Source organism: Schistocerca gregaria, chromosome 3 (assembly GCF_023897955.1).
Source record: "Schistocerca gregaria isolate iqSchGreg1 chromosome 3, iqSchGreg1.2, whole genome shotgun sequence".
NCBI classification, from domain to species: domain Eukaryota; kingdom Metazoa; phylum Arthropoda; class Insecta; order Orthoptera; family Acrididae; genus Schistocerca; species Schistocerca gregaria.
The window spans coordinates 247386951-247412683 of NC_064922.1; the positions used below are offsets into that span (position 1 = coordinate 247386951).

Genomic DNA, 25733 nt, shown 5'->3' on the forward strand with positions numbered 1-25733 from the left:
CCGATTTCCCGCGCGCCGGCCAGTCTTACACAGCTCTGAGCCCTGCAATGTTGGAACGTGCGGACACTCTCATTCGAGGTGGACAAAGGATCACAATCGAACACCTCGCTGCTCTACTGGACGTCTTCTGTTGGTAGTGCTGACACACTCGTCCACCAGCTGGGGTACTCAAAGGCGTGTGTCCACTCGATTCCTTGGTACAAATCAGTCCCCTAGAACTTAGAACTACTTAAACCTAACCAACCCAACGACATCACATACATCCATGCCCGAGGCAGGATTCGAACCTGCGACCGTAGTGGTCGTGCGGTTCCAGACTGAAGCGCCTAGAACCGCTCGGCCATATCGGCCGGCCGCTGGATTCCTTGCCTCACGATAACGACCATCTGTGCGGAATTGCTTGCGCGTTACGAGACCGACCGTGACAATTTTTTGTTATCACAGATATTGAAACACAGGTTCACAACTTCGAAATGGAAACGGCAATCTATGAAATGGCGCCACACCACCTCTCCTCCGAAGAAAACGTTCAAAGCCGCACTCTCAGCAGATAAAGTCACGGAGACGGTCTTCTGGGGCTCTGGAGGCGTTATCCTGTTTGCTGTACTCGCTCATGATGCAACGATCAACTCCGAAGTGTATTGTGCTATCTCAGGAAATTGAAGGAGCGTGTTAGTCACCACAAAAATGCAAACGAACCTCTTCTCCATGACAATGCAATGCCTCACACAATTCTGCACGCCCGAGAGGAGCTCACAAATCTTCCTTTGACTGTTCTTCCTCATCCACCTTACACTCCATATCTCCCACTTTCCGACTTTCGTCTGTTTGGCCCAATGAAGGAGCACTCCGTGGGAAGCAGAACGTGGATGATTGAGAGGTTGTTGATGCTGCAAGGCGTAGGATACGAAGTAGACCACTAGAGGGTATTGTATTGTATTGTATGTTAACTGGGGGCCCAGAAACGACAGAGAGGCTGCGTCCCGCAGCCGCAGTGGTCCACAACCCCACGACGACTACCGCAACCCACTTCACCCCTCCGCCACCCCTCACCGAACTACTCTTTCAGGTTAATTGTGCGGTTCGGTTCCCCGGTGGACCTCCCCTAGGGAACGTCTCACACCAGACGAGTCGAACTCCTATGTTTGTGTGGTAGAGTAATAGTGGTGTACGCGTACGTGGAGAACTTGTTTGCGCAGCAGTTGCCGACATAGTGTAACTGAGGCGGAATAAGGGGGCCCAGCCAGCATTCGACGGGGCAGATGGAAAACCACCTAAAAACCATCCACAGACTGCCCAGCTCACCGGACCTCGACACAAGTCCGCCGGGCGTATTCGTGCCGGGGACCAGGCGCTCTTTCCCGCCCGGAAAGCCGTGCGTTAGACCGAACGGCTAACCGGGCGGGCAGTAGAGGGTTACCATGCCATACCAGGCCCTCCCTTTAAGTTTGCGTAAGGCCGACGCATTGATTGGAGACTATGTTGAAAAATACTGTTTTGTAGCCAAAAGAATGGGCAATGACGTGGTGTACTGGTATCATTGCAAAATCAAACTGCTTTCAGAAAAAAGTGTTGCATTACGTATTGAACACACCGCATAGTTAGAAATAAAATGTTACACGAAAACATGAAATAGAATAAAAATAAATATCAAAGTAAATGCTGATATGAGATCAAATTTTAAATTTCATTTAGCAGGATGTGGCTGAAGTTATCAAGGAACTTATTTGTTCTTAAGATCTATTTGCTAATTAATATTTGTATCATGCTCACTGTTTAAACGACTGCAAATTCTGATTTCTTCAAAAATATTCATTTGTTTCTTTCTTAGCATAATGGAAAATTTGGAGCTTTTCGTTAATGTTTGCCAATATCCAGAGCACCAAAGACCAATTACTACAGTTGTGACCCAGTTTGCCTCAAAAGAGGATATCATCCTTTATGACGCCATTCCCTGACGAATCAGAGCATGCATCCACGCCAGAGGGAGGATCGCCACACGCTGAAGTCGTTTCTTCAATTTCCTGAGGGAGCACAAACACAATAAAATAATAATTGACTCCTTTTACAGACCTCCTAGCTCAGATGACACAATTGCTGAAAGGTTCAAAGAGATCTTGAGCCTAATTTCAAAAACGTACCAGATTCATACAGTTATACACTCCTGGAAATGGAAAAAAGAACACATTGACACCGGTGTGTCAGACCCACCATACTTGCTCCGGACACTGCGAGAGGGCTGTACAAGCAATGATCACACGCACGGCACAGCGGACACACCAGGAACCGCGGTGTTGGCCGTCGAATGGCGCTAGCTGCGCAGCATTTGTGCACCGCCGCCGTCAGTGTCAGCCAGTTTGCCGTGGCATACGGAGCTCCATCGCAGTCTTTAACACTGGTAGCATGCCGCGACAGCGTGGACGTGAACCGTATGTGCAGTTGACGGACTTTGAGCGAGGGCGTATAGTGGGCATGCGGGAGGCCGGGTGGACGTACCGCCGAATTGCTCAACACCTGGGGCGTGAGGTCTCCACAGTACATCGATGTTGTCGCCAGTGGTCGGCGGAAGGTGCACGTGCCCGTCGACCTGGGACCGGACCGCAGCGACGCACGGATGCACGCCAAGACCGTAGGATCCTACGCAGTGCCGTAGGGGACCGCACCGCCACTTCCCAGAAAATTAGGGACACTGTTGCTCCTGGGATATCGGCGAGGACCATTCGCAACCGTCTCCATGAAGCTGGGCTACGGTCCCGCACACCGTTAGGCCGTTTTCCGCTCACGCCCCAACATCGTGCAGCCCGCCTCCAGTGGTGTCGCGACAGGCGTGAATGGAGGGACGAATGGAGACGTGTCGTCTTCAGCGATGAAAGTCGCTTCTGCTTTGGTGCCAATGATGGTCGTATGCGTGTTTGGCGCCGTGCAGGTGAGCGCCACAGTCCGGACTGCATACGACCGAGGCACACAGGGCCAACACCCGGCATCATGGTGTGGGGAGCGATCTTCTACACTGGCCGTACACCTCTGGTGATCGTCGAGGGGACACTGAATAGTGCACGGTACATCCAAACCGTCATCGAACCCATCGTTCTACCATTCCTAGACCGGCAAGGGAACTTGCTGTTCCAACAGGACAATGCACGTCCGCATGTATCCCGTGCCACCCAACGTGCTCTAGAAGGTGTAAGTTAACTACCCTGGCCAGCAAGATCTCCGGATCTGTCCCCCATTGAGCATGTTTGGGACTGGATGAAGCATCGTCTCACGCGGTCTGCACGTCCAGCACGAACGCTGGTCCAACTGAGGCGCCAGGTGGAAATGGCATGGCAAGCCGTTCCACAGGACTACATCCAGCATCTCTACGATCGTCTCCATGGGAGAATAGCAGCCTGCATTGCTGCGAAAGGTGGATATACACTGTACTAGTGCCGACATTGTGCATGCTCTGTTGCCTGTGTCTATGTGCCTGTGGTTCTGTCAGTGTGATCATGTGATGTATCTGACCCCAGGAATGTGTCAATAAAGTTTCCCCTTCCTGGGACAATGAATTCACGGTGTTCTTATTTCAGTTTCCAGGAGTGTAGTTGGTGGTGACTTCAATTTACCCTTGATATTTTGGCGAAAATACATTTTTAAATCCGGAGGTATGAATAAAATATCATTTGAAATTGTCCTAAACACATTCTCTGATTATTGTTTCGAGCAGTTAGTTAATGAGCCCACTCGAATAGTAAAGGTTTTGAAAACACGCTTGACCTCTTAGCAACTAATAATCCTGAGCTAATAACGGGTATAGGAGCTAGTGAACACAGGGTTATCGTATCGAGACTGAATACAGTAACTCCCAAATCCTTCAAAAATAAACTAAAAATATACTTATTCAAAAAAGCATACAAAAATTATCTTTACACTTTCCTGAAAAACAATCTCCATCCCTTCCAAATTAACAATGTAAGTGTAGACCAGATGTGGCTTGGATTCAAAGAAACAGTATCGACAGCAGTTGAGAGATTTACTCCAAATAAATTAACAAAGGACAGATCTAAACCCCTTCGTCCACAAAACGGGTCAGAACACTATTGCAGAAACAACGGAAAAAACATGCCAAATTTAAACATTGGTGGTCTTTTACGGAAGCTCTAAATTTAGCGCGGACTTCAATGCGAGATTCTTATAATAGTTTCCAAAACGAAACTTTATCTCGAAACCTGGCAGAAAATCCAATAGCAATGGAAATACTATCGATGGAAATACTAAACACAGACTTCCGAAATTCCTTCACCAAAGAAGAGGAAGTAAATATTCCAGAATTCGAATCAAGACCAGCTGCCAACATGAGTAATTTACAATTAGATAACCGCGGAATAGTGAAATAACTTAATAAAAGCAAGTCTTTCGGTCCAGACTGTATACGAATGGGTTCCTTCCAGAGTATGCTGATACATAGACCCGTACTTAACAATCGTATAGGGTACAACTGCTCGCTCGACGAAAGATCCCTACCCAAAGAGTGGAAAGCTGCACACGTCACATCAATATTCAAGAAAGGCAATACGAAAAACCCCCTGAATTATAGGCCCATATGATTCACGTCGATATCTAACAAGATTTTGGAACATACATTCTGTTCAAACATTATGAATTACCTCGAAGAGAACGGTCTGTTGATACACTGTCAACAAGGATTTAGAAAATATCGTTCTTATGAACCACAACTAGCTCTTTAGCCACGCGATGTGTTGAGTGCTATTGACAACAGATTTCAAACTGATTCCGTATTTCTAGATTTCCAGAAGGCTTTTGGCGCTATACCTCACAAGTGGTTTGTAATCAAATTGCGTTGTTATGGAATATAGTCTCAGTTTTGCGAATGGATTCGTGATTTCCTGTCAGAGAGGTCACAGTCTGTAGTAATTGACAGAAAGTCGTCGAGTAAAACCGAACTGTTATAGGCCTTCTGCTGTTTCTTATCTCTATCAACGACTCAATAGACAATTAGAGCAGCCGTTTCAGGTTGTTTGCAGATAATACTGTCGCTTATCGCCTAGTAAAGCCATCAGAGGATCAAAACAAATTGCAAAACGATTTAGAAGAGATATCTATATGGTGCGAAAATTGGCAATTTACCCTAAATAATGAAAAGTATGAGGTCATCCCCACGAGTGCTAAAAGGAATTCGTTAAACTTCGGTTGCACGGTAAATCAGTCAAATCTAAAGGCCATAAATTCAACTAAATACTTGGAAATAACAATTGCGAACAACTTTAATTGGAAATAACACGTAGAAATTGTTGTGGGTAAAGGCGAACCAAAGACTGCGTTTTATTAGCAGAACACTTAGAAGACGCAACACAGCTACTAAAGACATTGCCTACACTACACTTGTCCTTCCTCTTCTGGAGTACTGCCTTGAGGTGTGGGATCCTTGCCAGAGAATATTAACGGAGTACATCGAGAGAGTTTAAAGCAGAGCAGCACGTTTTGTAATATCGAGAAGTAGGGGAGAGAGTGTCACGGACATGATACAGGATTTCGGGTTGACATCATTGAAATAAAGGCGTTTCTCGTTGCGGTGGTATCTTCTCACGAACTTTGAATCACCAACTTTCTCTTCAGAATGTGAAAATATTTTATGGACACCGACCTGCATAGGGAGAAACGATCATCATAATAAAATAAGGGAAATCAGAGTTCCAACGGAAAGATTTAGGTGTTCTTTATTTTCCGCACACTGTTTGAGAGTGGAATAATAGAGAATTGTTGCGAAGGTGGTTCGATGAACCTTCTATGAGGTACTCAAGTGCGATTTGCAAAAAAAAAAAAAAAAAAAAAAAAAAAAAAAAAAAAAAAAAAAAAAACGTAATAATAATAATAATAATAATAATAATTTCAAATGTGCGTGAAATCTTATGGGACTTACCTGCTAAGATCATCAGTCTCTAAGCTTACACACTACTTGACCTAAATTATCCCAAGGACAAACACACCCACGCATGCCCGAGGGAGACTCGAACCTCCGCCGGGACCAGCTGCACAGCCCATGACTGCGATTTGCAGAGTATCCAAGTACATGTAGATGTAGATCGTCACACTTATAAGTGGGTTTACACTGTCATGTTATTTGTAAATTTTACCCGATATTGCAATCACTCTAATAACTTCAGCCGGCTGGGGTCGCCCAGCGGTTCTAGGCGCTACAGTATGGAACCACGCGACCGCTACGATCGCAGGTTCGAATCCTGCTTCGGGCATGGATGTGTGTGATGTCCTTAGGTTAGTTAGATTTAAGTAGTTCTAAGTTCTAGGGGACTGATGACCTCAGAAGTTAAGTGCCATAGTGCTCAGAGCCACTTGAACCGTTTTAATATGACACGGCATCTCAACTGGTGAAGTTTCACTTCGTTTCCCTCTCTCCTACTGCGTGCTTCCGTTTTTTTACGTCAGCAGTGTTTTAGGGAATAAATATACCGGGAAGCAGTGTTCAGTACATCTAGTTCTTTGAACAGGCATCTGGAAGATGTTCTTGTACTTAAGTAATTTATTTTATAGACTTTTGGATTTGGAAAATTTTAACTTGACTTGATGAGTTGCACTAAACCATGACACAGTACGACATTATGGAATGAAGGTAATCAACGTATGTCTACCGTTTTGTTTTTACATTATCCATCTCTGATACAACTGTTATACAACAAAATAAAAAAATTGTTTATGCACTTCAGGACTTCTGTGTCATGTCCCTCCCACCTGAATTAATTATCAAATCGCATTCTGAAGAATGTAATACTATAAACCTCTGAGTCTGTACGACCTCATACTTTACGCACAAGCCTCGTGAGCACCTCCTTCAGATTCTAAACTGCACATAGCGATTTTTTTTAATTTAATGGCAGTTAAATGGCTACAAACCATTTCATGAAACGACTGTTCCTCGTATTTTACTATTTAGTCAAACTTTCAGTAACAGCTCTTTATAAAATTACACTCCTGGAAATGGAAAAAAGAACACATTGACACCGGTGTGTCAGACCCACCATACTTGCTCCGGACACTGCGAGAGGGCTGTACAAGCAATGATCACACGCACGGCACAGCGGACACACCAGGAACCGCGGTGTTGGCCGTCGAATGGCGCTAGCTGCGCAGCATTTGTGCACCGCCGCCGTCAGTGTCAGCCAGTTTGCCGTGGCATACGGAGCTCCATCGCAGTCTTTAACACTGGTAGCATGCCGCGACAGCGTGGACGTGAACCGTATGTGCAGTTGACGGACTTTGAGCGAGGGCGTATAGTGGGCATGCGGGAGGCCGGGTGGACGTACCGCCGAATTGCTCAACACCTGGGGCGTGAGGTCTCCACAGTACATCGATGTTGTCGCCAGTGGTCGGCGGAAGGTGCACGTGCCCGTCGACCTGGGACCGGACCGCAGCGACGCACGGATGCACGCCAAGACCGTAGGATCCTACGCAGTGCCGTAGGGGACAGCACCGCCACTTCCCAGAAAATTAGGGACACTGTTGCTCCTGGGGTATCGGCGAGGACCATTCGCAACCGTCTCCATGAAGCTGGGCTACGGTCCCGCACACCGTTAGGCCGTTTTCCGCTCACGCCCCAACATCGTGCAGCCCGCCTCCAGTGGTGTCGCGACAGGCGTGAATGGAGGGACGAATGGAGACGTGTCGTCTTCAGCGATGAAAGTCGCTTCTGCTTTGGTGCCAATGATGGTCGTATGCGTGTTTGGCGCCGTGCAGGTGAGCGCCACAATCAGGACTGCATACGACCCAGGCACACAGGGCCAACACCCGGCATCATGGTGTGGGGAGCGAACTCCTACACTGGCCGTACACCTCTGGTGATCGTCGAGGGGACACTGAATAGTGCACGGTACATCCAAACCGTCATCGAACCCATCATCCTACCATTCCTAGACTGGCAAGGGAACTTGCTGTTCCAACAGGACAATGCACGTCCGCATGTATCCCGTGCCACCCAACGTGCTCTAGAAGGTGTAAGTCAACTACCCTGGCCAGCAAGATCTCCGGATCTGTCCCCCATTGAGCATGTTTGGGACTGGATGAAGCGTCGTCTCACGCGGTCTGCACGTCCAGCACGAACGCTGGTCCAACTGAGGCGCCAGGTGGAAATGGCATGGCAAGCCGTTCCACAGGACTACATCCAGCATCTCTACGATCGTCTCCATGGGAGAATAGCAGCCTGCATTGCTGCGAAAGGTAGATATACACTGTACTAGTGCCGACATTGTGCATGCTCTGTTGCCTGTGTCTATGTGCCTGTGGTTCTGTCAGTGTGATCATGTGATGTATCTGACCCCAGGAATGTGTCAATAAAGTTTCCCCTTCCTGGGACAATGAATTCACGGTGTTCTTATTTTAATTTCCAGGAGTGTATATGCTGTTCATCATAATGTTCACAGCATCAGCAAAAGAAAACAGTCTTAGCATGTGCCAGTGTTATAGATCAAAAGTCATTAAAACACTGAGGAAAAACGAAAGCCTTATGGAGAACCACACATATCTACGTCCCAGTGGAATGAGGACCGATAGCCCAATAGAGAACTTTTTCCTACTGACATTCATTGATTCTTGCTAGCGAGATATGACATGAACATTTCTCAAAAGATCGTTGCAGTTTAAGGGTGAGGGCTTAGGTCTCTTTAAAAATTAAAAAAAAATTCTTGAAATAATTTCTAGGATATCTACTTTGTTGAAGTGTTCATCCCTAATTCGCCAGATACTCCGTTATCGACTCATAAAGCGATTTGTGAAAAAATGTCTATGACAACCATTCACAGCAAGAAAAAATAGTCAACATCGCAGTCAGTGTGGTGGCATCATATAATTTCAAAGCCGGCCTAACAGGCATTACGGAAACGTGCTCGAACTTGAGATCGGAGCAGCTTGTTATAACTTCTGCACAAAAGCCGACGAAAAGCTTATCTAGCGAGCAGAGCAACGAATGACAAAAGCTGCCAAACAGACTTGCAGAACTGCCATGGCTACAAGAAGATGGAGGACGACCTCATTTTTGATCTGGAAGAAATGCTGTGTAGTCCTTGGACTACTGACTAGTGGTATATTTAACGTAACTACATAAAATATAAACCGAAACTTCACACTCTTTTCTTCTCGAAGCCGTATTTTTCAAATCGGCGCGAAATACTTGAGAAAGGTACATAAGATTTTGATCGGAATTTGGTGCCCGCATTATAAATTAAGTTCTCTACCAGCGTACGTAGCCGTTCTGCGATACCCTCAGAAGTCCACTCTCGGAGCACGCTTTTGTCTAGTGTTTTAGACGAAAAAAATGACTTTTTCTTCAACACTTTATCATTTTGTAGGAATATTTTTTAATTATCCTATGTATGATGATAGAAAATATATCGGAAACGATTTATACAAATTTATTTTGTTACAAGTCCAAATCCATCCTGTGAAAACGTTCCAGCTGCAAGGGCTCCTTCCACGTGAGCCAGCGGTTATAGGGAACCTCTGATATGGACTCAAAAATGATTTCCTTAACACCAAAGTGTAAGTAATTAAGGACTTAGCACTAATTTTTATTTTATTTAATTTCCTATTTTTCATGATTTCAACGTCAAATTCCTTTGACACGTCACAGAGTATATTGGTATCTGTAATTTATTGTTCAATGAATTTAGTCCAGTCTCGCATCGTGTCTAAATATCGGAACAACTGAGAAATCCAACTTGTGGTATTGTCAACATGTTACCTATAATCCGATAACTAAGAAGTCATTGATATATTATCTATTTTGAGATAGTAAAAGTGTTATTGGACGGAAGTTTATTGGTAGTTCTTTATTTGCTTTCTGACACACTGCCTTAATTTAAACACATTTCAGCCAATCAGGAAATATTCCAATGATAAATGTCTGATTACAAAACAATTAAGATTCTACCAACTTCAGAAGAACAATTTTAATTATATTTGTATTTTGGGGTGACCTTTTTTATGGGGTCCATAATTTATTATTTTGAAGAAAGATCCATAATCTTGCTAGTGAAATAACTGCTGACGGTTGGTCTCGGATATTCCAAGGCAGCATTTAATAAATCTGTCCACGTCATTGCCCGCATCTCGTGGTCGTGTGGTAGCGTTCTCGCTTCCCGCGCTCGGGTTCGCGGGTTCGATTCCCGGCGGGGTCAGGGATTTTCTCTGCCTCGTGATGGCTTGGTGTTGTGTATTGTCCTTAGGTTACTTAGGTTTAAGTAGTTCTAAGTTCTAGGGGACTGTTGACCATAGATGTTAAGTCCCATAGTGCTCAGAGCCATTTTCTTGACCACGTCATCCTACAAATAACAGACATAAACTGTTTCTTAAAGAACTTCACAGCACAACATGCATACGCTTCACACATCGGTGGTATAGGAACTTAACTGGAATGCAAGTCAGTCTGCAATGGGACACGCTGAAGACGCACGCTTTGTACATAAAGAGCCTTCTGTAGCAATCTGTGAACAAAGTGGTAGCGATGGAACAACAAGCAAAGCACACTAGATCCACACACCCGCACTCTAGCTAGGTAGCCACTTAGCCCCAACTGGAAAATTAGATGCCATAAAGGTCGTAAAACAGTCCTCCCAGACGAACTGTAAGAAGAGTTATAAATTATCGTCATGTTGGCTGCCACCGAGAATCGTCGTAAGGGCCGAATGAGATCGCGAGTTCCACGTCTTCATGCACTGATGAGCCAAAACATTTGGTCCACCTTCTTAATGGCGTTTTGGTTCATCATTGGATCGCGATACAGCAGTGATTCTACGTGGCATGGATTCTACAAGCTCTTGGCAGAGTTGCGGGGCTATTTGGCACCAGATTTGTCTGCATAAATTACAGGCCGGTGGTGTGTAGGAGCGGATCTGGCGTCAGGAGGCATCCCAGATGTGTTCCATTCGGTTCAAATCAGCTGAATTTGGTGGCCAAACATCACGGTTAGCTCATCCTCTTCACATCTGTGTAGCGCCATTCTGACCTTGTGATACGAACAGTTATCCTGCTGGAAAATGCCATACCATCGGGATCACTTAAAGCATGAAGGGTTGCAGGCGGTGAGCAACAATGGTGTCGTAGCGCACGGTTATGCTGGTGCCTTCGATTACTACCACAGCTCCTATAGAAGCCCATGTGAGAGGCCCCCATAGCACAAAACTGACCCACAACTGTCTGCATCTGTGGCGTGATGTATGTCTGGAGCAGCCCTTCAACTGGATGACGGCGTATCCGAACACCACCGTGTGTCAAGAAACGTGATTCGCACTACCAGGTGACACGTTTTTATTGATCCAAAATCCAATATCGATGATTCTGTGCCCTTTGCAATCGCAGTTAACCAGTACTGTACTCTGTCATCAGATTACCACAGGTCGCCGCCTATCCTGCATTACAGAGTGGGCCATCCTCCGACAACCATGCTCTGTGATGAAACATGGACGACGCTTTGTCTCGCCTACTGCTGGTCCTGAAACTCGGTCCATAGGTACTCAGGACAGTGGCAAATAAACATGCGACCAGCATTCTCGTTTCAGAGACACTTATTCCTAGGCGCAGGGCCATAGCAGTCTGTTTGTCCAAGTCGCTTGTTGTTGTTGTTGTGGCTTCAGTCCGAAGACTGGTCTCATGCAGCTCTCCATGCTACTCTATCCTGCGTATCTACCCATCTCATTTTCCGTAAACTCCTGTAGCACTACATTACAAAAGCTGCTATTCTCTTCTCGTCTAAACTGTTTGTCGTCCATATTTCCTTACCATACGTGGCTACATTGCAAATACCTCCAGAAAAGATTTCGTAATACTTAACTATCTTCAAAGTTAACAAACCTCTCTTCTTCAGAAAATCTTTCCTTGCCATTGGCAGTCTACATTTATTAATATCCTCTCTACTTCGGCCATCATCAGTTATTTTGTTGCCAAAACAACAAAACTCATCTACTATTTTAAGTGTCTCCTTTCCTAATCTAATTCCCTCAGCGTCACCTGATTTAATTCGTTCCATTATCCTCGTTTTGCGTTTATTGATGTTCATCTTATATGCTCTTTTCAAGACACTGTCCATTCCGTTCAACTGCTCTTCCAAGTCTTTTGCTCTCTCTGACGGAAGTACAATGTCATCAACAAACCTCAAAGTTATTATTTCTTTTGCCTGAACTTTTCATCTACATCTACATCTACATGACTACTCTGCAATTCACATTTAAGTGCTTGGCGGAGGGTTCATCGAACCACAATCATACTATCTCTCTACTATTCCACTGGCCGGCCGCGGTGGTCTCGCGGTTAAGGCGCTCAGTCCGGAACCGCGCGACTGCTACGGTCGCAGGTTCGAATCCTGCCTCGGGCATGGATGTGTGTGATGTCCTTAGGTTAGTTAGGTTTAAGTATTTCTAAGTTCTAGGGGACTGATGACCACAGATGTTAAGTCCCATAGTGCTTAGAACCATTTGAACCATTTTGAACTATTCCACTCCCGAACAGCGAGCGGGAAAAACGAACACCTAAACCTTTCTGTTCGAGCTCTGATTTCTTTTATTTTATTTTGATGATCATTCCTACCTATGTAGGTTGGGCTCAACAAAATATTTTCGCATTCGGAAGAGAAAGTTGGTGACTGAAATTTCGTAAAAAGCTCTCGCCGCGACGAAAAACGTCTATGCTGCAATGACTTCCATCCCAACTCGTGTATCATATCTGCCACACTCTCTCCCCTATAACGCGATAATACAAAACGAGCTGCCCTTCTTTGCACCCTCTCGATGTCCTCCGTCAATCCCACCTGGTAAGGATCCCACACCGCGCAGCAATATTCTAACAGAGGACGAACGAGTGTAGTGTAAGCTGTCTCTTTAGTGGACTTGTTACATCTTCTAAGTGTCCTGCCAATGAAACGCAACCTTTGGCTCGCCTTCCCGACAATATTATCTATGTGGTCCTTCCAACTCAAGTTGTTCGTAATTTTAACACCCAGGTACTTAGTTGAATTGACAGCCTTGAGAATTGTACTATTTATCGAGTAATCGAATTCCAACGGATTTCTTTTCGAACTCATGTGGATCATCTCACACTTTTCGTTATTTAGCGTCAACTGCCACCTGACACACCATACAGCAATCTTTTCTAAATCGCTTTGCAGCTGATACTGGTCTTCGGATGACCTTACTAGACGGTAAATTACAGCATCATCTGCGAACAACCTAAGAGAACTGCTCAGATTGTCACCCAGGTCATTTATATAGATCAGGAACAGTAGAGGTCCCAGGACGCTTCCCTGGGGAACACCTGATATCACTTCAGTTTTACTCGATGATTTTCCGTCTATTACTACGAACTGCGACCTTCCTGACAGGAAATCACGAATCCAGTCGCACAACTGAGACGATACCCCATAGCTCCGCAGCTTGATTAGAAGTCGCTTGTGAGGAACGGTGTCAAAAGCTTTCCGGAAATCTAGAAATACGGAATCAACTTGAGATCCCCTGTCGATAGCGGCCATTACTTCGTGCGAATAAAGAGCTAGCTGCGTTGCACAAGAGCGATGTTTTCTGAAGCCGCATGTCAATAGATCGTTCCCTTCCTACTTCAAATTTTCTTTGGCTTCCTTTACTGCCTGCTCATTTTACAGATTGAATTACATCGACGGCAGGCTACAAACGCTATAAAGTTAGGATTGCCTTTCCTTAATCTGCCTTTTAAGAAAAATCATAGAGTTAGTATTCCTTCCGTGTTCCTAGATTTCTCCGGAATCCAAACAGATCTTTTCCGAGGTGGGCTTCTACCAGCTTTTCCTTTCTTCTGCAAACAATTCGTGTTAGTATGTTGCAGCCATACCTTGTTAAACAGATAGTTCGATAATGTTCACACCTGTCGGCAATTGCTTTCATTAGAATTGGAATTATTACATTCTTCTTGAAGTCTGAGAGTATTTCGCCTGTCTCATACTTCAGACATAAGAGATGACGAGTTTAGTCATGGCTGTCTCTTCCAAGGTATTCATTTATTATGGCGGAATGTCGCCTTTTTTTACCGGGGCCTTGTTTCGATACAGGTCTTTCAGCGCTCTGTCAAATTTTTCTCGCAGTACCATATCTCCCATCTCATCTTCATCTACGCAACAGCCACTTACGTCAGAGGATTTCCCCGCTTGAGGCCCATTCGTCGCTGGGATGATTCCCTATGCGTGCGACGGATTTTCATTTAACTGCACGAAATTCTCCAGCTATTTTAGAAGCACACGATATGTTTACGTTTCTCGTCCGATTCCCAGTTGATTTCTGTTGTGTTCATCATCTCCGGTTGTCTTATCGTCCCTTCAATTTGTCTATACTCAGTAGCCTCTACCTATGCAGCTAGTTCCTGAATTTTCGTGTTGTGCGGCGCCCCGTATTCTCATATAAGTTGCGGGCACGCCTGTCTAAAACAGTTCCTTACACGTGGCACCATTTCATGGAGTTAGCCTGCCTGTCACTAAGGACCTTGGTACGTTCAGAGTGAGCCAAGCGAACGGTGCTTCGAGTTTGTGACTGACTACTCCAGGGTGGATCCATCTGCATAATACTTCATGGATAATGTTTAGTATTGATCCGCCGCACACATGATCTGAGATTTCGCCCAGACGGTGGATCCACTAGCGTTAAGTATTCGAAAATATTTGTTGAGGTGAATCCACACGCATATACTTCAGGGAAGCGGTTGGAGTGGATCCATGTATACAATAATTCACGGATAACTTGTAGTATGGATCCAACCTGTGTGTGACCCGAGGTATTATGCGAAAGGTAGATGCTTTTATTTTAGGTTCGATATTGCAAGAACCACCGCTGTCGCCCCGATGACGACGACGATAGCTCAGATGTCAGTGGAGTGAGGGAGACAGGTTGTAGGAGGCCCTGCTTGGCATCCAAGACACAAAATGGCGTGACTGTGCTCTGCTATGTGTGTGTATGTTTACAGCAGAATAACATCAACATCCTACCTCTCTGCAGTAATCCATTTACGTGCTTGTCTGTTGTTGCGATTTTTTGCAGATACCATGGCCTTGTTAGGGTCTATGTATCGGAATTGGACGGCATAAACAGAAATAGCAAAGCATATCTGGTAAGCAAGAAGTGGATATACATATGGACAAATATAGAATCTATGGAAAAACGTCACAAAAAATGGTTCAAATGGCTCTGAGCACTATGGGACTTATCTTCTGAGGTCATCAGTCCCCTAGATCGTAGAACTACTTAGTTAAACCTAAGGACATCACACACATCCATGCCTGAGGCAGGATTCGAACCTGCGACTGTATTAGTCGCGCGGTTCCAGACTGAAGCGTCAAGAACCACTCGGCTACACCGGCGAGCAAAGCGGCACAAAATCAGTAAAATTCTGTTATGGTATGTTCCTGCTGGATATCTGTATTTGTGCTTAGGAATGTATGGAAATGCATCAGTTCACAGAATGACTGGTTTGATATTTTACCTGTCGTGCTGTATGTATGGGTCTGTGTTCGAAGTCGTTTCCATAGACATATTTGTGACGTTTGTAAAGTTTTGTCACCTGTACTGGAGAAAAGCTAAGTTAGTATGGGGCGGTTCTTGTAGTGGCGGAGGACCTGAGAGTTGTGATGATGCATGCTGTCATTCTGGAAACAGTTTATTGCAGTTTGGATATATTTTGATAGACACTTTGATGCGGTTTGCGAACGTTTTGATAAAATGTCAACCTCCCAGATATTCAAGACAGAGAAAAGCTGCACTCAGTTTTTATTATTCACCTGTAAACTACGTGGGGATTCGTAACACCGACTGCAACAAAGACGGTGTAAGTATTACACAGAAGCACTATATTAAAGCAGGTGGAACATATCCCCCCCCCCCCTCCTCCCCCACCCAGGACAGTGTTCTCCGCCATACCATCAAATTCAGATACTTCCGAATAGGAGCTGGTTATCTCAAACAATGTTTTTCCAACAAGTCTTGGGCAAAAGGAACCAATGTATTGAACAGTCTTACACTGAAAGACTTTAAACCATTCCCTATTAAGGAAATTACTCTTCTAAGTACAGTTAATGTGTTATGTGTACGAATGTTCCTGACGTTTCGGATGTGCTGGCGCCACTTTAGACAGGGGTCTAGTGTAGTAATGGAGCAGAGCTGGATCTACCTCAATGGACCGCTTTTATTTTATTTTTATGTCAACTGTTCTATATTTAAACGAGCAATGTCAATGACATTGCTGTGACACAGCACTATGCTGCACTCTGTGCAATATGCCACACTTTGATAAACAATTAGGCTGAGTTGAACAGATAGTCCTCTATGTGTGATGCATGATTGTTCCTCCCAGCAGACCATGACAGGGGTAGCAAGACAGTGTGTGGTTTGATCGCTCTACATAAAAAGCGTCAGCCACCAGTCTTAAACACACTCCAAATTTGTAAGAGCAATTTGCTGTTGAAAAATGACACCAAAACACACGAAGTCGCAAGGTGTCCATGACTACAACCGTGCCATCAGAGTTCTCTCAATCACTACCAGCCGTGACCATGTAAGTAGGCTGTTTAGGTTTTTATGTTGGTAAAGCCATGTAGCGCTCTAAATGAAAACCACTGACTGTGCTGTGTGAAGGCTATGGTTGGTTTGCATTGTTGGAGTAATATTCGCCATTGTAGTGTTGGGCAGTTGGCTGTTAACAGCGTGTAGCGTTGCGCAGTTGGAGGTGAGCCGCCAGCAGTGGTGGATGTGGGGAGAGAAATGGCGGAGTTTTGAGAGCGGATGATCTGGACGTGTGTCCATCAGAGACAGTAAATTTGTAATATTGGATATCATGGACTGAACATATATATATATATATATATATATATATATATATATATATATATATATATATGGTGTTTCAAAAATGACCGGTATATTTGAAACGGCAATAAAAACTAAACGAGCAGCGATAGAAATACACCGTTTGTTGCAATATCCTTGGGACAACAGTACATTTTCAGACAGACAAACTTTCGAAATTACAGTAGTTACAATTTTCAACAACAGATGGCGCTGCAAGTGATGTGAAAGATATAGAAGACAACGCAGTCTGTGGGTGCGCCATTCTGTACGTCGTCTTTCTGCTGTAAGCGTGTACTGTTCACAACGTGCAAGTGTGCTGTGGACAACATGGTTTATTCCTTAGAACAGAGGATTTTTCTGGTGTTGGAATTCCACCGCAGTGCAACAAGACGATTTTTTCAACGGAGGTTTAATGTAACCAAAGGACCGAAAAGCGATACAATAAAGGATCTGTTTGAAAAATTTCAACGGACTGGGAGCATGACGGATGAACGTGCTGGAAAGGTAGGGTGACCGCGTACGGCAACCACAGAGGGCAACGCGCAGCTAGTGCAGCAGGTGATCCAACAGTGGCCTCAGGTTTCCGTTCGCCGTGTTGCAGCTGTGGTCCAAATGACGCCAACGTCCACGTATCGTCTCATGCGCCAGAGTTTACACCTCTATCCATACAAAATTCAAACACGGCAACCCCTCAGCGCCGCTACCATTGCTGCACGAGAGACATTCGCTAACGATATAGTGCACAGGATTGATGACGGCGATATGCATGTGGGCAGCATTTGGTTTACTGACGAAGCTTATTTTTACCTGGACGGCTTCGTCAATAAACAGAACTGGCGCATATGGGGAACCGAAAAGCTCCATGTTGCAGTCCCATCGTCCCTGCATCCTCAAAAAGTACTGGTCTGGGCCGCCATTTCTTCCAAAGGAATCATTGGCCCATTTTTCAGATCCGAAACGATTACTGCATCACGCTATCTGGACATTCTTCGTGAATTTGTGGCGGTACAAACTGCCTTAGACGACACTGCAAACACCTCGTGATTTATGCAAGATGGTGCCCGGCCACATCGCACGGCCGACGTCTTCAATTTCCTGAATGAATATTTCGATGATCGTGTGATTGATTTGGGCTATCCGAAACATACAGGAGGCGGCGTGGATTGGCCTCCCTATTCGCTAGACATGAACCCCTGTGACTTCTTTCTGTGGGGACACTTGAAATACCAGGTGTACCGCCAGAATCCAGAAACAATTGAACAGCTGAAGCACTACATCTCACGTGCATGTGAAGCCATTCCGCCAGACACGTTGTCAAAGGTTTCGGGTAATTTCATTCAGAGACTACGCCATATTATTGCTACGCGTGGTGGATATGTGGAAAATATCGTACTATAGAGTTTCCCAGACAGCAGCTCCATCTGTTGTTGACAATTGAACTACTGTAATTTCGAAAGTTTGTCTGCCCTTAAAATGTACTGTTGTCCCAAGCATATTGCAACAAACGGTGTATTTCTATCGCTGCTCGTTTAGTTTATATTGCCATTTCAAATATACCGGTCATTTTTGAAACACCCCATATATAATGACCTTTGAGCACTATTAAGGTAAATATATTGTTTGTTCTTTATCAAAATCTTTCATTTGCTAACTATGCTTATCAGTAGTTAGTGCCTTCAGTAGTTTGAATCTTTTATTTAGCTGGCAGTAGTGGCGCTCGCTGTATTGCAGTAGTGCGAGCAACGAAGATTTTTGTGAGGTAAGTGATTTGTGAAAGGTATAGGTTAATGTTAGTCAGGGCCATTCTTTTGTAGGGATTATTGAAAGCCAGATTGCGTTGCGCTAAAAATATTGTGTGTCAGTTTAGTGTTGATCAGAATAGACATAGAGCGAAATGTCTGAGTACGTTCAGTTTTGCTCAGCTGTTTGAAAAGCAAATAATGTAAGAGGTTTATCAGTCATTCATAAAGTTTTCTAAGGGGAAGTTCCAACTAGAAGTCATTCCCGATAGCTCACCACATCATGGGGCCAGGAGTAACACCATTGGAAGAATGGAATCTCTCCCCAGGTCGCTGTCACACTCGTCGAAGATGTTCAAATGGCTCCGAACACTATGGGACTTAACATCTGAGGTCATCAGTCCCCTAGAACTACTTAAACCTAACTAACCTAAGGACAGCACACACACCCATGCCCGAGGCAGGATTCGAACCTGCGACCGTAGCGGTCGAGCGCTCCAGACTGTAGCGCCTAGAACCGCTCGGTCACTCCGGTCGGCGTCGACGATGTTCATCCCAGCTAGCGAAGAGGGGCAATTCATCGCTCAACACAATGTGACGTCATGAAACCAGCAGTCCATGCTCACCCAGTCATGACACCGCTCAAAATGCAGTCATTTCTTTTGTGGTGTTAACGGCAGCCTACACCTAGTCTGGTTGCTGCCAGTCCCAAACCAATGGTACCTTATGACATAAAACCTTGCAGGGAGTCCACTACTTGTTGTAGACCGCGGGGCTGCTACGGTCGCATGTTCGAATCCTACCTCGGGCATGGGTGTGTGTGATGTCCTTAGGTTAGTTAGGTTTAAGTAGTTCTAAGTTCTAGGGGACTTATGACCTAAGATGTTGAGTCCCATAGTGCTCAGAGCCATCTGCAGATGCAGATGTGAAGGGATTAGGATGTAATGCTTCAAAATACAGTGATTCTCCCTTGTGGTGGTCGACCGGAGACTTGACCACGTTGCCTTCCCTCGTGTTCCCATGCAGTCCAACATCGGTCCATTGTTATATCCGAATGCTCCAAAAAACTGGATACTGCACGATTTGTCTAGCTGCCCAAATGGAGACTCACAATGTTGCCTCTTTCAAACTCAGCCAGGTGCCGCTAACGCTGTCTCAGATGAGTGTGCAGCATCTCCGTGTCCATCAGTGATCACTCAACATCTGATGCCGTTCACGCCATTTATACAGGGTGTTACAAAAAAGTACGGCCAAACTTTCAGGAAACATTCCTCACACACAAAGAAAGAAAATATCTTATGTGGACATGTGTCCAGAAACGCTTACTTTCCATGTCCCGTGCTAATCCATGCATCAAATGGGCATCTGCCAACTCCGCATTTGTAAACATTGCACTGACTGCAAAAGCACGTTCATGATGAACACTAACCTGTTGATGCTACGTACTGATGTGGTTGATGCTAGTACTGTAGAGCAATGAGTCGCATGTCAACACAAGCGCCGAAGTCAAGCACCATCCTTCAATTGGGCCAACTGGAAGTACAGTATGTACTGACGAAACTAAAATGAGCTCTAACATGGAGATTGAGCGTTTCCGGACACATGTCCACATAACACCTTTTCTTTATTTGTGTGTGAGGAATGTTCCCTGAAAGTTTGGCCGTACCTTTTTGTAACACCCTGTATACCCAACCTGGCTTGGTAACAACATTAGACACGAACGACAGTAATAGACTCTGATAACAATTCTACCTGTCATAGAGAATTGCATCTCTAATAACTTACATACCTGCTGATGATGTATATGCATACGATGTTACATTCACATCAGACTATGTTTCCTGGGTGTTTCACTTCAAGCAGTGTATATACTATCAGCCAACTACATCGATAAAACCTCAAAAGTCCATATCGACGTACCTTGCTATAAGCGACATCGATATGGGGAAGATCCCCATAGTGCGGCCGCCCATGAGGTAGCCATCACGCGTGTTCTGGCGTTTGGGGTCGAAGAAGGCGAAGTAGACGCCGATGAGCGCGGAAATGACGAGCGTCAGCGCGAACAGCAGATAGTCCACCCAGCCGAACTCTGCTGCCACGCCCTCCGGACGCGTCAAGTTGGCAGAAAACGCCGGGAACATGGCTCTGTAACCATAAGACATTACATAGTTAGGAAACATTTGCCAGAAAACGTACTCTTCCCAGCAAAGTGTAGGACCAATCCGATAAAACTGTCAGGCATATTCCCGAACTACATTAGCATACTGAACAAAAAAGTTTGTCAGCTCCTTGAGACGTTAAACTAATATCGTGCCACAACACCTCTAGGTCTGATTATGCTCTCCATTTGGAGTGGAAGTGAGTCCACAAGAATCTTCAAAGCCACATCCAGCTGAAGCAATTTATTGATAATAAGATTAGCAAATTGCAGTAATGTTGATTTTTATATTTTATATTCCCAGATATCTATTATGGGATAAAGGTTGGGTAACTTAGGCGGACCAATTGACGTGCTATAGGGGCCTGAGTGTTTGTCAAGCGAAAAATGTATTCCTGCAGCCCTATGAACATGGCTACTTGCTATCTTTGAAGACATAGTCATCATGAAGATGTAGAAGAGAGGGCAACATCTGGTCACCAAGAATGTTGAGAAAAACATCCTGCTTCATGCTTACATAAAAAAACGCCGTCCAAACAAGCCTTGAAGGGCCAACGGTACTGACCTGCCCGCCATGTCATTATCTGTTCTCTATTGATGACAAGCAATTTATTGATGATAAGATTACCATATTGCAGTGTTAATTTTTATATTTTATATTTCCAGATATTTATTATGGGCTTAAGATCGGATAATTTAGGCGGAGGCTGTTGATAAGGAGGGGCATCTGGTCAGCACACCCAGCCGTCATCAGTTTTCGTGACTGGTTCTGCTTCTCCTCAGTCAAGTAGCTCCTCAATTGGCCTCACAAGGGCTGAGTGCACCTCGCTTCCCAAGAGCACTCAGCAGACCCAGACAATGATCCTTCCAAGTGCAAGCCAAGCCCAGCAGTGCTTAACTTCGGTGATCTGACGGGAACCAGTGTTACCACTGTGGCAAAGTCATTGACACTTCATACTTAGATGCATGTGTGAAGCAACAGACAGTGTTGACGACCCATGGCTATACAAAATATTTCGAAATTAATTCGCTGTATGCAAATTTCTTTATCAGTTGTATTAGGTATAGATCTACTATCAAATAGTGAAATACCAAAAATTTGCGCGACACTCCAAGGAACGTTGCGAGCATTAGATAATGAGTTCAGTGGACTACGGTTAAGTATGTACACAGTAAGAATTACACTGATGGGAAAAAATAGCCACACAAAGAAGCAGTTGTGCGATACAAACGAAAGCTGGTAGGTGTGTTTCTACATGTGTAAGATGAAGTCTATTCCAGTCTCAAGCCAGTCGTATAATAGTGGCGCTAGTAGAGATTGGACGTGGTGAGTTGATGTTAGTCAAGAATGCCTTCAAAGCGACAAAGACACCATATCAACACCTCACTGAGTATGAATGTGTTTGCGCAATAGGGCTACGAGAAGCTGGATGTTCCTTCTGCGATATTGCAGCAACACTTGGCAGGAATGTAGGCACTGGACATCATTGCAGGCAGCGGTGGTCACGAAAATGTACGGTCGTAAGAAGATTAGGCTCCGGACTGCCACGTGACGCTAACTAGAGGGAAGACCATTGTGTTCGGCATGGGGCTCTGGTGCACCCTATTGTATCTGCAGGAGCAGTTTGAGGAGCAGTTGGCATCACAAGGACACAACGAACTGTTACAGATCGGTTACTTCAAGGACAGCTCCGAACATCCCACTCACCACAAACAACCGCCATTTGCGATTCCAGTGGTGTCAAGCGAGAGCTCATTAGGGGGCAGGATGGAGACGTGTTTTCTAACGAAAGCTAGTTATGTCTCGGCGCCAGTGATGGACGTGTGTTGGTTAGAAGGAGCCCAGTTGAGTGCCCGCAACCAAACTGTCTGCTTCCTAGCCACACTGGAGTTACACCTGGAGTTATGGTCTGGGGTGCGATTTCGTATGGCAGCAGGAGCACTCTCGTAGTTATTTCACCCTATTGCAAGCTTGTATGTCAGGCTGGTGATTCGAACTCTTGTGCTGCCATTTTTTCATGAACAGCATTCCAGGGGTGTTTTCCAACAGGATAACGCTCGCGCACATACCGCTGTTGCAACCCAACATGCTCTGCAGAGCGTCGACGTGTTGCCTTGACCTGCTCGTTCACTACATCGACGGCAACTCCAGCGTTAGCTACAAGCTGCATTAACCGTCCCTGTATTGACCGGCCAAGTGCAACACACATGGAACTCTACCCCACAAACTGACATCTGGCACCTGTACAACAAAATGCATGCACGTATGCGTGGTTGCATTCAACATTCTGGCGGCTACACCGGTTATTAATGTAACAGCATTTCACATTTGCAGTGGCTTATCTCGCGCTTACATTAACCGGTGATCTAGCAATGTTAATCATTCACATATGTTACCTAGACAAACGTATTCCCGAGATTTCATTACTCCTCATTCATTATCCTTAGGTGTTGCGATTCTTTCCGTCAGTGTATCAGAGAGTGGGTCGGTCTATGGAGCGTGCACGGATACCCGAAGTGGTTAAAGCGATCGCTCGCGGCAAGCGGGAAATCCAGGCCCGGGTATCTGGTCTGGCACAAATTTTCGTATGTATTGGGTAATACACTGAAGCGCCAAAGAAACTGGTATAGGCACGCGCTTTCAAATACAGAGATACGTAAACAGGCAGAATACGGGGCTGTGGTCGCAAACGCCTGTATAAGACAATAAGTGTCTGGCGCAGTTGTTAGATCGGTTACTGCTGCTACAATGGAAGGTTATCAAAATTAAGTGAATGTCAATAAAATTCTTCTGGGTTAGAGACCGCATTGTCATTTATAAAATTCCGACGTTTCGGCGTCTGTTGCAAGACGCCTTCCTCAGGGTGTGTTGCAACAGACGCCGAAACGTCGGAATGTTATAAATGACAATGCGGTCTCTAACCCAGAAGAATTTTATTGACATTGACAACGGCCGCGGAAGCCTACGGTTACATTCAACATTTAAGTGAGTTTGAACGTGGTGTTATAGTCGGCGCACGAGCGATGGGAGACAGCATCTCCAAGGCAGCGATGAAGTGGCGATTTTCCCGTATAACCATTTCACGAGTGTGTGTGTGTGTGTGTGTGTGTGTGTGTGTGTATGAATTCCTAAGGGACCAAACTGCTGAGATCTTCGGTCCCTAGACTTACACTCTACTTAAACTAGCTTATGCAAAGGACAACACACACACCCATGCCCGAGGGAAGACTCGAACCTCCGGCGGGAGGGGCTGGACACTCCGTGACATGGTGCCTCAAACCGCACGGCCACATCGCGCGGCTTTCACGAGTGTACCGTGAATATCACGAATCCGGTAAAACATTAAATCTCCGACATCAATGCCGCAGCTAAAAGATCCTACAAGAACAGGACCAACGACTACTGAAGAGAGCCGTTTAACGTGACAGAATACAATCCTTCCGCAAACTGCTGCAGATTTCAGTGCTGGGCCTTCAAAAAGTTCAGCTGCGAACCATTCAACGAAACATCATCGATATGGGCTTTCTGAGCCGAAGTCCTACTCGTGTACTCTTGATGAGTGCACAACGCAAAGCTTTATGCCCCGCCTGGGCCTGTCAACACCGACATTGGACTGTCGATGTCTCGAAACATGCTGACTGATTGGACGGGTCTCGTTTCAGACTGTATCGTGTGGATGGACGTGTACGGGTATGGAGGCAACCCCATGAATCCATGGATCCTGTATGTCAGCAGGGGCTGTTCAAGCTGGTGAAGGCTCTGTAATGGTGTAGGATGTGTGCAGTTGAGGTCATATGGGACACCTGATACATCTAGATACGACTATAACAGGTAACACGTACATAAGCATCCTGTCTGATCACATGCAGAGTGGCTCCAGTAACACTCTTCTGAGGCTAAACACCTCCACTGGCCATCAAACGCCCCAGACATGAACATTACTGAGCATGTCTAGGATGCCTTTCAACATGCTGTTCAGCAGAGATCTCCACCCCTTTGTACTCTTACGGATTTATGGACAGCCCTGCACGATCCACGGTGTCAGTTCCCTCCAGCACTGCTTCAGACACCAGTCAACTCTATGCCACGTCGTGTTGCGGCACTTCTGCGTGCTCGCGGGGGCCCTACACGATATTAGGCACGTTTACCAGTTTCTTTGGATCTGTAGTGAATATAATACATTTGAAAAACAACACATAATGAACCTCTGTATAGATCTGTACCTAGTACAGCTGATGTCAAGGAATTAGCATTCAGCTAACTAATTTCGAATCCTCCTTCATATTCACGACAACCTGATTGAATGGGCCGAATTAATCGTACGAAAAATACTTAAAACATCACAGAACCATCAGCGGTCTGACCTGGAGACTCTGCACACTGTGAATTATTCGCCACTTTGTGCCGGCGGTGTACTCGCAATCTCGAAGCAATTGAAAAGGAAAAAATTGCGAATTTTTGGACCACATTACACGGTCGTCAGTCAGCTGCTGTCCAATTTCCGTGTTCTTTGGTCCATTGAATACTTGGAGCTTTATGTGCCACAATCAGCAATAGCTTACTGCGAGGAACCGGACTCCAAATGCGCATTAGCCCCAGTTTCATTCGCAGTGCACACTCAAATTGATTGATATAAACTTGTATTCACTTCCTTCCTTCCTTCCTTCCTTTCTTTCCTGAACCCTGTATACGGCCAATGCTGGGTCTGGACTGGTGTGGTAGTCCCCAACTCCCGCAGAGGACCACCCATTCATATAGGCTATTATTACGATTGCATCATCATTCCGAAAGGTATTTTAACAATCATATGCAACCGCTAGCTCGACGAAAGATCTCTGCCCAAAGACTGTTGCACAGGTCACACCAATATTCAAGAAAGGTAGTAAGAGTGATCCACTAAATTACAGGTCTATATCATTGCAGCAGGATTTTGGAACAAATATTGTGTTCGAACATTATGAAGTACCTCGAAGAGA

General features: G+C 45.2%; 1 protein-coding gene across 1 annotated transcript in view; it reads right to left on the minus strand.

Moving 5' to 3' along the window:
- The window catches only part of LOC126356272 (sodium-coupled monocarboxylate transporter 2-like), a 189498-nt gene that overhangs the window by 99297 nt on the left and 64468 nt on the right, over nucleotides 1-25733 (minus strand). Inside the window, exon 2 of the mRNA XM_050007123.1 lies at nucleotides 20519-20743. Within this exon, the coding sequence (XP_049863080.1) occupies nucleotides 20519-20739 (221 nt within the window). The 5' untranslated portion in view covers nucleotides 20740-20743. The remainder of the gene's footprint in view (nucleotides 1-20518; nucleotides 20744-25733) is intronic.